This window comes from Eulemur rufifrons, chromosome 15 (genome assembly GCF_041146395.1).
Source record: "Eulemur rufifrons isolate Redbay chromosome 15, OSU_ERuf_1, whole genome shotgun sequence".
Taxonomy (NCBI): domain Eukaryota; kingdom Metazoa; phylum Chordata; class Mammalia; order Primates; family Lemuridae; genus Eulemur; species Eulemur rufifrons.
Window position 1 is genome coordinate 96,513,289 of NC_090997.1, and position 13,133 is coordinate 96,526,421.

General features: G+C 37.2%; 1 protein-coding gene across 1 annotated transcript in view; it reads right to left on the reverse strand.

The window, feature by feature from the left end:
* SYNE1 (spectrin repeat containing nuclear envelope protein 1) overlaps positions 1-13,133 on the reverse strand; it is a 425,086-nt gene that overhangs the window by 72,842 nt on the left and 339,111 nt on the right. The window contains exons 116-122 of the mRNA XM_069488737.1: positions 11,238-11,371; positions 10,646-10,850; positions 8,470-8,652; positions 7,785-7,931; positions 5,222-5,376; positions 4,233-4,380; positions 2,131-2,225 (exon numbers count right to left, since the gene is read on the reverse strand). Coding sequence (XP_069344838.1) covers positions 2,131-2,225; positions 4,233-4,380; positions 5,222-5,376; positions 7,785-7,931; positions 8,470-8,652; positions 10,646-10,850; positions 11,238-11,371 — 1,067 coding nt within the window. The remainder of the gene's footprint in view (positions 1-2,130; positions 2,226-4,232; positions 4,381-5,221; positions 5,377-7,784; positions 7,932-8,469; positions 8,653-10,645; positions 10,851-11,237; positions 11,372-13,133) is intronic.

Below are 13,133 nucleotides of genomic sequence, written 5' to 3' on the forward strand. Positions count from 1 at the left end.
ATATTCAACTTGTGGCCCTAGAACTGGTTAGTAAGGGTTTGTCCAGCATCAGATAGAATGAGTTTCTTTGTTGATTATAGTGTCATTTGCATGTTTTTGTATTAAAGTGTACCATTACTTGTGTTTTGTCTATTATATTCATTTTGCTTTTCTTCCTCAGACACCCTATTCTCTTCTCGAGGGTGGCACCAAATCTGAATGCGACTCACTATCGTAGAATATTCTTGACTGCCTCCTATTATCTAGAGCCACTAACAATTTTGATTTTATAACCAAATGTGCTATAAGTCCCAAAACTTATTTAATAATTCAACTTAAACAAAAGATGAATAATACATAGTCACACTCAACACAGCCAGCATTAAAAACAAAAAGTACTAAATAAAGCCCCAGCAAAAATTTTCTTCTGTTCTCTCATTTTAAAAATAGATCCATAAGATAACTAGTTAGGCTTTGATGATGACTTTCAGTTTTGAAAGGAAATTCTGATCTATCTATCTATCTATATGTATAGATGAATAATCAATCACAGAATTCAAATGTGATGAATTAAGTTCATGATATTTCCCCAAAAGTTGTAAGTATCTGTCAACTGAGAAAACATGTAACTTCAGGACCTGAGAATATTCTATAACATGAAAAGGCCCTTGCACGTTGCTTTGCCTACCAGGTAACAATCCCAGACCTCTTCGGAGCCCTCACCCTCACTCTGCACAGCCAAGCTGTCCTGAACTACCTGCCAGCATGAAGAATGACTTAAAATGTGACATTGTTTCCAATGCTAAAACTCATCAATTAACGTTTAGAACACAACAGATTTGTAAGCTGGGGCTTTCCTATTATCAGCAGGTTCTAATCTGATTTTTTCACTTGCAACTTTCAAAATTCTTTATCCTTAGGTCCAGCTTCCCATTTTCATCTTGTTGGTGTTTTTTCCTAAATGTTAGCATTTAAAATTTAATAGATGTTGGCTTGCATGTGAATATTAAAGTTTATTTTACTTAATGACTTGAACATTTATAATATTGCTATAGAGTTGGCTAAGAGATGACAAAGCAAAAGATAAAAGTTAATTGCATTTGAATGTGTTTTACTCTCAAGAAAGCTCACATTCAAGTTTGGCTTACTTAGAATAGAATAAATATGACATCACATTTTGTTGTTCCAAGCTTAACTACGAAAATCTTTCATGTACTTCCAAAGAAATATCCACTTAAATCTGAAATGGCTTCTAAAACGTTAAAAACAAAACTCTCAATAAAAATGATTTATTTTGTAATTTTTTTGAAAAAACACTAACAAGTATAACCACAACTACTGGTCCTAAATATGAGAAAGATGTACAAATGTAATAAAACAAATGAAGTTCATGCTCCAAATATCACCATGAAAAGTAGAAGGGATAAAATAAATATAGTTCCTAAGACATGTAAATATAGTATAAAATTGTCAATTCCCAAGCTAGATTTTTACCTCTGTATTTTTAATAAAGAGATAATTTGGTACATAAAGGAAAAGGAAGAAGTATTCCAGGTTGAATGTAATCTGATTTAAGGCACCAAACCATTTTCAAGTGAATTATCATGGGATGAAAAAACTGCCCAGTATAAACCAGTGCTGACTGAGAACCAGACACTGGAGCTCCAGCCCTGAATGTGTTGCTACTTAGTCTCAATAACCTTGGTCAAATCAGTCCACATTTGTGGGTCTCAGGGTTTTCATCTGTAAGTAAGAGAGATGGACTAGTGATCTCTATGCTCCTTTTACAAATAAAATTTCTGTAATTGTATAAGAATATTAGAAACATCTGTTTACAAACCATTGCTACATCACTGATACAATTCATTCTGATCTATTCATTAATTCCAGTCCCTACAGATGACTAGCTAAGGTTGGCTAGGTGATTTCCAATTACTCTATGTCCTTCATATAATATAACAGCAGTTCTCTAAAAAGATACAATACTCAGTAATTTCAGAGATTCAGACAAGCCTCTCTTCCTATTACTGAGGCTCCACTGTCATACAATTGCCTTAGGAAGATTGGATATATGCCCTCTAATCTGCTCATTAAAAAGAAAATGACTAATTTGCGGAAACTCTCTTCATAATAATTTACCAAAGATCCTACCTGTCATCAACTTGACCTTGTTCTAGAAGACGTTGCCCATCAATAATGATCGAGTGCAAAATCTGCTGACGACTGAACATCTCGGCTTGAAACAACTATAATTTAAAGAAGAGCATACTTTAGAGTCCCTAATTTTAGTGACCAGTTCTATGATAACTTTCTAAATATTCTGGTTTTAGCAAGACTATGAAAAGTATCTCCAGCTGAATCAGGAAATGTGTGAAATCCTGTAGCACAGGAATGATTTATTTTTAAATCATCAATTCAGATATGCTTAAAGATAAGGTTCAGTTTTTGGTTTACTAAAACCAAATGGCTAAAAGTAGAATTAGGTTTCCTTCATTCTTTTAAAAGCACCTAATACAGTAAGTTAATGCACAATTTGTTTTCTGGTTTATTTTGTGTGGAAAATGTGGTCTATTTTCAGACATAGAGAATAGCTTTGGACCTTTGAAAAAGTTGAAGGAAAAAAAGGCCCTTCTTTTTCTGGTCTTTTTGAACTCACTGTTTTTCAATAGAAGGTCTTTCAAATTATTTACACTGTTTTTAAAATAGCTTTATTGAGATATAATCCACATGCCACATAATTCACTCATTAAAATGCTCAATTTAATAACTTTTACTATATTTAAAGACTTGTACAACCATTACCACAATCAATTTTAGAACATTTTCATCACCCCAAAAAGAAACTCCACAGCATTAGCAATCATTCCTCATTTTCTCCCAATCCTCCAGCCTTAAGCAACCACTAATCTATTTCATATCTAAGCATTGCCCATTCTGGACATTTCATATAAATGGAATTATGCAACATGTGGTCTTTTGTGACTGGTGTCTTTCCCTTAGCATACTGTTTTCAAGGTTCATCCATGTTGCACCATGTATCGGTACCTTATTTCTTTTTATTGCTGAGTAGTAGTCTATTATATGAATATATCACATTTTACTTATCCATTCATCAATTGATGGACTGATGGGTGGTTTCCACTTTTTGGCTGTTGTGAATACTGCCACTATGAACAATGTACTTGTACAAGTTCTTGTGTGGACACATATTTTCATTTATCTTGGGTATATACTTAGGAGTGCAATTACTGGGTTATGTAGTGACTCTATGTTTAACATTTTGAGGAACTGCCAAACTGTTTTCCAAAGCAGCTTCACCATTTTACATTCCCATCAGCATTGTAAGAGGGTTCCAATTTCTCTACACCCTCACCAACACTATTATCTTTTTCATTGTAGCCAACGTAGTGGGTATGAAATAGTATCTATCTCATTGTAGTTTTGTTCCATTGTCTTTTATTTCACCATCTGTCAACTCAATAAAACTGAATTTAAAAATACCTTATACATCTTTAAATTCTATATTTTTATAATTTCAGCAAAATGCTTTAAAATTATTTTTATTATCTTTTAAGCTATGAATTAAGCTTTTCTCTGCCCTTAGGTAAGTCCCATCTCTCCATGTGCATAAACACACAAAACAACTTAGTTATACCAGCAAATAGCAAAATATGGACTAATTGTTAGCAAATTAATTAATTTGCTTTTTATATATAGTAATAGTTCTCTTTTTGTGTTTCTTGAGAAATATTATAATGCAATTTGATCAAGAGGTACACCTGGAGATCATTGATAGCTTAATTTCCTCTTATAAAATTCATATATACTTTTTAAAGAACACATGATTTTTACAGACTTTTGATAAAAATATTGTCCCTTAAGCAATTAGCCTTGGCAATATTAATGTTGTAGTCTCTAACCCAATTTGCAAATTGTCTAACTGTCTGCACTCTTTCTACCAACTCCACCCAACCCCCAGCAAGTAGTCTTTAGCCATAATTCTGGCATTATACATTGCAAGGTACTGAAGCCTGATACATGCTTATAACCATCTACGGAGCAGAGAAATGGACAAGATTTTTGTAACTAAGATATCAAAACCCCAATCTTAAAAAAGAAGGCAAAAGTGACACATGCATTTGAGAAGACTCAGTAAAAGGTATAGGATTTTAATTCTCCCACATGGCATTTTGTAGCATTTTTCAAAGGTCTAAAACTTTTTTATTTCCCAAAAATCTACTGGCATAACCTACCTCATGTGCTCTCTGCTGTTCCAAAAGATGCTGATAATTGCCTGAAATCTCTACTGCTAACTTTTGTTCCGTTTGAACCAGGAATTCCATCCATGTTTCACATTTTTCCAGGAAAGTCTGATGTTGTAGCAAAAATGACTGCAACTTACTGACAGAACCAAAGACAAGGAATAATGATTACTTTGCTCTTTATTTTTATATTTCTAGCATATAAAAGTAGATTAAATAATCTCTGCCTCCAATTCTAATTGGACCATCACATAGCTTTCATGTTAGGAGGTAAAATTAAAAAAAAAAAAAAAAAAAAGAAGAAAGAAACATTTTTAAAAAGTGAAAGTTTAAAATGTTAAATTTTTCAAAATGCTCAAAATTATACATGTACCTTTAATATATTCTTACTTAAAAGAGTATTCTTATTAAAGACTATTTAGTACATCAAACATGGAAAACTACTTTGCAATTTAAATTTATTACTTTTAGTGCAAATTTTGTCAGTATTATTGGAAAGACCAGAATTTATAGATATACACAAATCATGAACTTATATTCTATTAACACATTGGTGCTATGTTTGAATGTGTCCCCTCCAAAATTCAGGTCCTGAAACTCAATGGCCAATGTGGTAGTATTACGAGGTGGGGCCTTTAAGAGGTGATTAGGCCATGAGGGCTCCTCCCTCATGAATGGGATCAGGGCCCCTATAAAGGAAGATTCGCGGAGTGTTTAGCACTCTTGCCCTTGCACCTTCCTCCTCCGTGTGAGGACGTTGCTTCACTCCCCTCCTAAGGATACGGCAAGAAGGGGCCACCTGGAAAGCAGAGAGCAGCCCCTACCAAACAACTGAACCTGCTGGCACCTTGATCTTGGACTTCTTAGCCTTCAGAACTGTGAGAAAATCAATATCTATTCTTTATAAATTGCCCAATCTGTGGTATTTTGTTATAGCAGCACAAAAGGACGAAGACCGGAATATCTCTTGTTTACTCTACCTGAATCTTTCTGTAGTCTGAGAGGAGATCAGAGACCAATGACGGTTCAGATTCTGCATCCTTTTGATTTCCTTATCATTCAGAGGTAGCCTATATCCAAGCTCATTTAGACGGTCTAAATCTGGAGCCATGCTGCTGAATTTTAACATCTGTCCCTAAAAGCAAGATTTAAAAATAAGTTTAGCACCACGGTCAAAAAAAGGCTGAGCTTTTCCAAAGTGCACAGTGAACTTCTGATTTCAGGAAGAAGCTGGTCTTTGGTCTGTTATGCGTTTCTGGAAACTTACTTGCAATCTCCAGAGGTACAGATAGAAAAAAGCTGAATCTCCTATTCAGACTGAACTGTTGCTGCTGCTATTGCTACCACAGTTACTCATTACCCTTTATTGAATACTTAGCAGGTTACGTGTATTACCTTATTTACTTGATTTATTTACTCACAGGTAATTCTTGATAGAACTGACAAAGGATGAAAATTATGCTGATGAATAGAAAGGCTTTTTTCTTACCCTTTGTATTTAATTTATTCATGCTAATCTGATCCTTTATTATTCAATAGTAATAGTTGTAACAGGGATAGCTAACATTAATTGAGCACTTACTATGAATTAAGTGTTATTAAAAGCTTTACAAGTAAGAACTCACTTCATCCTCAAAACAATCCCATGAGGTAAGTACCACTGCTATTCCCTCTTTACAAATGAGGAAAGAGAGGCACAGAAACTAAGAAAATTGTTCAAGGGCACCCAGTTAGTAAGCGGTAGAGCTGGGTAAACAAAAGATGTTGGGGTCTTGCTAAAGAGAACGCAGCCTCACTTGAGCTATGAAATGACCACACGTTGCCCTATGACCTCAACCTCAAAGTTGGTAAGAATTAACCAAAAGAGCAGCCTTTGCTTTCAGATCTCTTTCCTCTCTCAAACACAGGACAAAGCTGCCTGTTCTGGTCTTCCACAGGCATTGCTTTTTTTTTACAACAGAGTTTTGCTATGTCACCCAGGCAAGAGTGCAGTGGCATCATCAAAGCTCACTGCAACCTCAGGCTCCTGGGCTCAAGTGATCCTCCCAGCTCAGCCTCCTGAGTAGCTGGCACTACAGGCATGTGCCTCCACACCCAGCTAATTTTTCTTATTTAGAGGTAGGGTCTTGCTATGTTGCCCAGGCTGATTTCAAGTTCCTGGCCTCAAGTGATCATCCTGCCTCCCAACGTGCATAATCTACTGTGCCCGGCCCCATGGGCATTCTTATCCCCATCTAGGAAATTGGTTACAGAAAGGAGAAAATGTCAGGACACCTTTGCCCATGTGTGTGTTTTCTCTTTGTATGATCTGCAAAAGGCTCATGATTCCTGAAGAAAGCACAAATCTTCCCAAGTATTAAAGCCAAAGCATAACTACTAAATGACAGAATTTCCATGGATATACATCAGCACTGAACAAAATTGACACGACACAGCCTTTCCACTCATGGCACTTAGAGGGAGTAAGACACGACTGCAACAGTAGAGGGCACAAAATAATCATCACATACTCACATGAAAGTAATTAAATGACATGACGGAGCATGGAAGAAAAAGACGTGTGCGTTAGGAAAGTGTGCCGCTGGGAGCCGAGCCCTGGGCGGGCAGTGGAGGCTTTCATTGAAGAAAATGACTAGGACTTTACTCTTTTTGGTAGGGAGGAAGTTGGTGGGGACAAGAAAAGAATCCAGGAAGGGAAAACATCACACGCACAGACACAGGGAAGCACCGTGGCTCCCAAGCGGCTGGAGGGGAAGACGGGCAGTGGTGCAGCATGAGACACTTAGGTCAGGAGGCAGCCAGTTATGCTGGCCCTGATAAGCACATAGTCTTCAGCCTAAGAGCAGTGCGAACCCACTGAGGGTTTTAACCAGAGGAATTATAGGATAAAATCTGCATGTCTATGATATTATTTTATAAACTTGACTGAATGTTTAAAATAGTTCATAATTAAGTAAAACCATTTTTTAAAAACAATTATTATTTTTGATTGATAAATCATGATTTGGGGTACATTTCGGGGTATAATGTGATGTTTCGATATATATACACATACAATGTGGAATGATTAAATCAAACTAATTGACTAAAATCATTTTTTCTAAATGCAGGTCATTCTGGCAGCCAGGGAGAGTGTAGACTGGGGGTGGGGGGGGGGTGGGAGGCAGATCTGTGTGAGGCCACCGCCGTGGCCCCAGAGAGATTGGGGTAGCTGGAAGCAGGAGTGGAGGATGTCAGAGGTGGAGATGGGAGACTCACCAGTTATTAAGGAGCTGATGGACTAGGACGGGGAGGGACTCGAGGTGGGAAGGAGTGAGGAGGTTTCCTAGAACTGGTCCCGGCCGGCTCCCGTCATGGGCTGGGAAATCAGGCCCTGCCCGTCGCCAACAGAGTTCACCCCTTGCAGGACAGCAAGAAGGCAGAACCCATGAGCGTCTCACAGGGAGCTCAGAATTAAGAGTAGGTCTATGTCAGTTTTGATTTTCCTTAACATTTTGAGGACAGAAAATAAAAGATCTGGGAATCAGACCTGAACACACTTGCCTTAAGTTCCTCCATCCTTTCCTGGATGGTGGAGAGGTCAGACGAGTGGCTGGGGTCCTGTCCTTGTAGCAGGTCCTCAGCTTCCACTATCCAGGCCTCCAAAGCTTCTAAGCTCTTGGCAAAGGTTTCGTAGTCAAGAACTCCAGCCTTGTTTTCACAAAAGAAATTGGTATTTTAGTTAAAAATACTGGTATTTTAATGAAATCTAGCAAGAGGGCAAGTAGCTATTGAAATTATTTTTCATATTCTTGTATCAAATTGTCATTCTGAAGATGCCACTCCTAAAACAACAAGGCTATGATTTAAATTTTCTTCTCTTGATATAATTTTTCTAAAAAGTAGAATTATTTCTCTATGTACCATTAGTCATAATCTATTAAAGTTATTCCTTAAATACATTATTAAACAACATGTGTGAAAAAATGTTGCGATTCTCATAAAAGCATGTCAAACATGAATAGTATTAGGAGCTTGCCTCCTCAACTAATTTTATAATCACTTTGTAGAGAACAATGTAAAATTCCCACCTTCCTTTGTCCCCAGTGAAACTTCCCAGATTGTTTATTTTTTAATTCTTTTCTTGAAGGAGGCATTGCCTCCATGATGAAAAATTCTTTTCCTGTTTTTATGCCCAGACATTATAGAACACTCAATTTGTAAAACACAGTGAACATGAGCTCTGTACCTGTAACATAGTCTGCTGTTTGCAAAGAGCCTGCTCTAGGGCACATAAGTGTTGACTGAGAGAGAGTTGATCAGATTGAATGGCTGATGCAGCTGAAGCATCCACTTGTTGCTTGAGTTGCTCTCCCAGCTCATGGAGAACAAAAAGGGAATCCTTAACTGTCCCCAATCCTTTGAGGAGGTCCTATGGAAGGTGAAAATATGTCCATAGTGAAACAACATGTCGAGTGTACTCCTTATCATAAACAACAATCAGCAAAGGGCCACGCATCCAGAAACACGCAATTCTTATTTATCATATGATTGTACTAAATAACCTTCACCTGTAGACAATGATCAAGAATCGAATCCAACTTTTAAAAATATCATGTTTTAATATCTTACATATATATTATATATATAAATATAGATATTTAATTACTCCTCTGTTAATAAAAGCCACATAGGTTCATGATAGGACATTAGGGAAATGCAGGAAAATAAACATAAACAAGAAAAAAAAAAAACCAACATGATCCACAAGTAAGAGCCAATAAATGGAAATATTTTGGCAGATTTGTCTTGCTTCTTTATGTAACTGATATCAAATTGAAAACACAGTGCTATATTTTACCTTTTTCTACTTATTATTATTATACCCATCAGGAGTTGACCCACCAGTTTGTCAATGGTATCTTCTCTATGTATGGTCACGTTATTGTAGTTACAGCTGCCCTCCTGTCTCAGTGGGGTATAGAACTCAGTGATGATTTTGATGAGCAGAGGTAAGATTAGTCTGTATCTCCATTCTTTTCCATGGCATCTGTTAACTCCACTTATTGTGGAACCTTCTTATATGCTCAAAAATATAAGCCAGTGGAAATTCCTCTGGTTCCTAGCCACTATTAAGAGATAGTAAGTGGCTGTTTCTTCTACCTGTTGCTGGTGCCCCAGCCAGACATGGCGGAGACTACAAAGCCTGCCATGCCTATGCATACCAGTGACTACTGCGAGAGAAAGAAAAACAAAGGGCGGCTGGGTGCAGTGGCTCACACCTATTATCCTAGCACTTTTGGAGGCCAAGACAGGAGCATCCTTGAGGCCAAGAGTTCAAGACTAGCCTGAGTAACATAGCGAGATCCTGTCTCTACCAAAAATACTAAAAACAGCTGGGTGTGATGGCATGCACCTATAGTCCTAGTTATTTGGGAGGCTGAGGCAGAGGATGACTTGAGCCCAGAGCTGGAGGTTGCAGTGAGCTATGATGATACCACTGCACTCTAGCCAGGGCAAGAGAGTGAGACCTTGTCTCAAAAAAAAAAAGGGATTCTTAACCCTTAACACCTTCACATGACATAGACAACATACAAGGTGTATTTCAGTTTAGTAGTATTGAAAATAAGAGCTCTTGCAAGGATAAACTATATGGACAAAAAAAAAAAAAGCATTGTATTATCGTTATTGTAAATATTCACCTTTAACTTTAAGGTGATTATTCAGGTTAAAGGTATTAGAATAAACTTTTATTTATGTAATTTTTTAACTTGTCTAATTCTAAATAAACTAATTGGGGGAAGAAGATCCTTGTAACAAGTTCATGAAAATAAAGACCAATAAGGACAAATAGTGAGAGTCATGTAATGGATGAAACCAGAGAAGAGTTGTTCCTACAAACCTTAAGTAGGTTATTGGCAGCTACAGTGAAAAAGAGAATTATTAAAAAGCTATTAAAAAGAAGTAAATTTGGAGAGAAAGACTTCTTTCTACCATTAAAATCTTAGATGAAACTAATATGTAGATGTTTACATAGGAGGTAATGAATCTAAATGGACGATATCTTTAATAGTAGATTTTCTTAAAGATATAACATTATTCCCCACATGGTCATGTCTTACAATGACCATCTCAGTAAAAACAGAGAGCCTAAATCTTTCACGTGGATTATATTCCATTAGGAAAAATGGGAAAACAACTCATCTTTTAAAATGAAACAATGGGAGGGGACCTCTTAATCAGATGCATGTGCAACTGTGTTCTGAAGATCAGGCAGGCTCCTTGATACTGAGAAAATTATTTCATAGAAAATGGTCTCACATGCTGAGATATACCAAAAGCTTACCCACATCAGCACTAGCCTTGCTAAACCTGGGAAGTCTAAGAATGGCAAGCTGGGGAAACACCACAGCTCCTGAACATACGTTGCAGTCTTGAATCCACGTAGCAACTTCATCATCAGGGATGTCTTTGTTAGCGGCTGCCTTCAAGAGCTCGTTGGTTCGATCCTCCTGCTGCTGCACCGTGGAAGCACACTGTTTGGAGTAGTCCTTGTATCTTTGCCAAAGCTGAAGTAGGGCCTTGCTGGAGTGCAGCTGCTCGGCAATCTCTTCCAACAAGTTATTCCATCTGGAAACAATAGCCAACACTTCATGGGCAGATTACCACCTCTCATCAAATGCCGGTATTTACTATTTTATTTTCCACGATCCTGGTTCATGTGAATATGCACATAATACAAGGTTGACTCATTTCTATTTAACATAACAAAAAGTAACACTTCATATTTCAAGGGGCGTAGATAATGAGGATGAGGGCAATCTGGGTAAACAGCAGTTCTAATTCTTTGTAAATACCTCAAGTGCATTTATCATTAACTCCATTTTGTAGAAACCAAAACTTCAATGGAATAGAATCTATAAGGCTCAAATTCAAAATGTCAGAAAGTTTTAATTATATCATTATTTATAATAAGGCAGTGATCTAAATAATGTGTAAAGGTAGCATACTCCATACCTCATATTGACTTCTTTCAGTGTATTGGTAAGAGTTTCTGTCACAGGCGGGTGACACTCTTTTAATAGCTGGTTGGTGATAGAGCCAAATGTCTCTAAGCTCTTTTCCTGTTTTTCTAGATCATCTTGGAGACTCTGCCCAAAGAAAAACATCCCACAGATGACATGACAGGATGTAAATTCTAATAAGCAGATTTAAAAGTGATTTACATATGTTTTCATAAATCCAGACACAAAAATATATAAACCATGCATGATTTTCCTCCAATGCTTTATAAGGTTTCTTAGTCATTTCTTCTCCTTTTTATGATTTTCTTCTTATGTCTGTGAGAAGAGATTCTTAGAAATTAAGCCTTCTTATACTGGCATATGGATTCTGCTGGAAGAGTTCACATAGGGTGCCTTCGTCTATGGTCTGGTAGGAAACTATGGTGGTGGCGTATGGGATGTACCATCTGTCGTAGTGTGGTTCCCTTTGATGCCCAAAGCCAAGGCCAGATCTCTATTTTACTACATACCTCGAGTGACTCTACCACAAACTCTTGATGATTAAAGACTCTAAGAAAGCATAGCTTTTCCAAGTTCGATCTCTGGGTGTTCTTCTTTGCAAAGACTTAAAAGAATTTTTTTAATTTAATGTTATTTTTAATTGACAAATAATAATGCTATGTACTTACAGGATACAGTGTGATGTTTTCATATATATTTACATTGTGGGATGAATAAGTTAAGCTAATTAAGATAGCATCACCTCATGTACCTACCAATTTTTGTCTAAAAATGTCAAACTCATACAAGTAGAGAGCAGAATGGTAGTAACCAGAGGCTGGGAGTGGGGCGTGGAAGGGGAAAAGAAAGATGTTGATCAAAAGGTACGTAGTTGCAGCTAGACAGGAGGAATAAGCTGTAGTGATCTATTGCATGGAATGATGACTATAGTTAATACATAATGTATAATACGTTGTATATTTCAAAAATACTTAAAGCAAAGAATATTTATTAGACAGGCTTGGTGGAGTCTTCTACCAAGAACCAATGAAGGAAACGGAAGAAAGATATTTCCCTAGAAATATAGCTGAAGTGATAGAGTAAGTTCTTACTAAAACACCCTAGGTTAGGTCGGCTACAAAAATTTAGTACTATTTAACATAATATCTGATTGCCTTCAAATAAAAACATTCCAGGAAAAGACCCTAATGCTTTCATGTCATAAGATAGCTCTTGTAGGTGTTAAACACAGAATACGTTAAATTAAAAAGTATTTCCAACCGCGCCAAAGGTATAAAATGTATTTTTAAATTTACTATCCTCAAAATGTTTTAGTGATCCTTAGTCTCTTCCACAACTATTTAAGGCTTAAATAAATTGTTTATATACATTTCGTCCTTTCTCCCTCCTGCCCCACCCAAAAAAAGGCATTTCCTTAGGAAAGTTTGCATATAAGGTCAACAACAAATAGACTTTGACTGCCAAGCCAGGAGGCGGACTAGGTGTAAGGAGAGCACGTGCTGGCATCGTGCTCCTTGAAGGCTCGTCCTGCCAAGCCCTCAGTTGAATTTGAGGGCAGTGACCTGGGACCGGAGTGAGAGCTACGCTGAAGACAAACAGCAGGGACACCAGTGCAGATGAACACAGGGAAAATGGACAGGCAGGAAACCGAGCAGGGAGTGCTAGATAAGAGGAGTGTGTGGACACGCCGGGTGGGCACCGATATCATACTGAATGAAAAGAAAACAACTTAATGGTCTAAACATTCACCACTTTTGCTATTTTTCTCTTTGTTTTCCTTTAAATCCCTTAGAATATGTTTGGAGACACAGTATTAAAAAGAGAAAGGGAAGACAAAAGGCAGTGACGATGGATCACGGAGGTGGATTTGGGCATAAAACCATTTTAC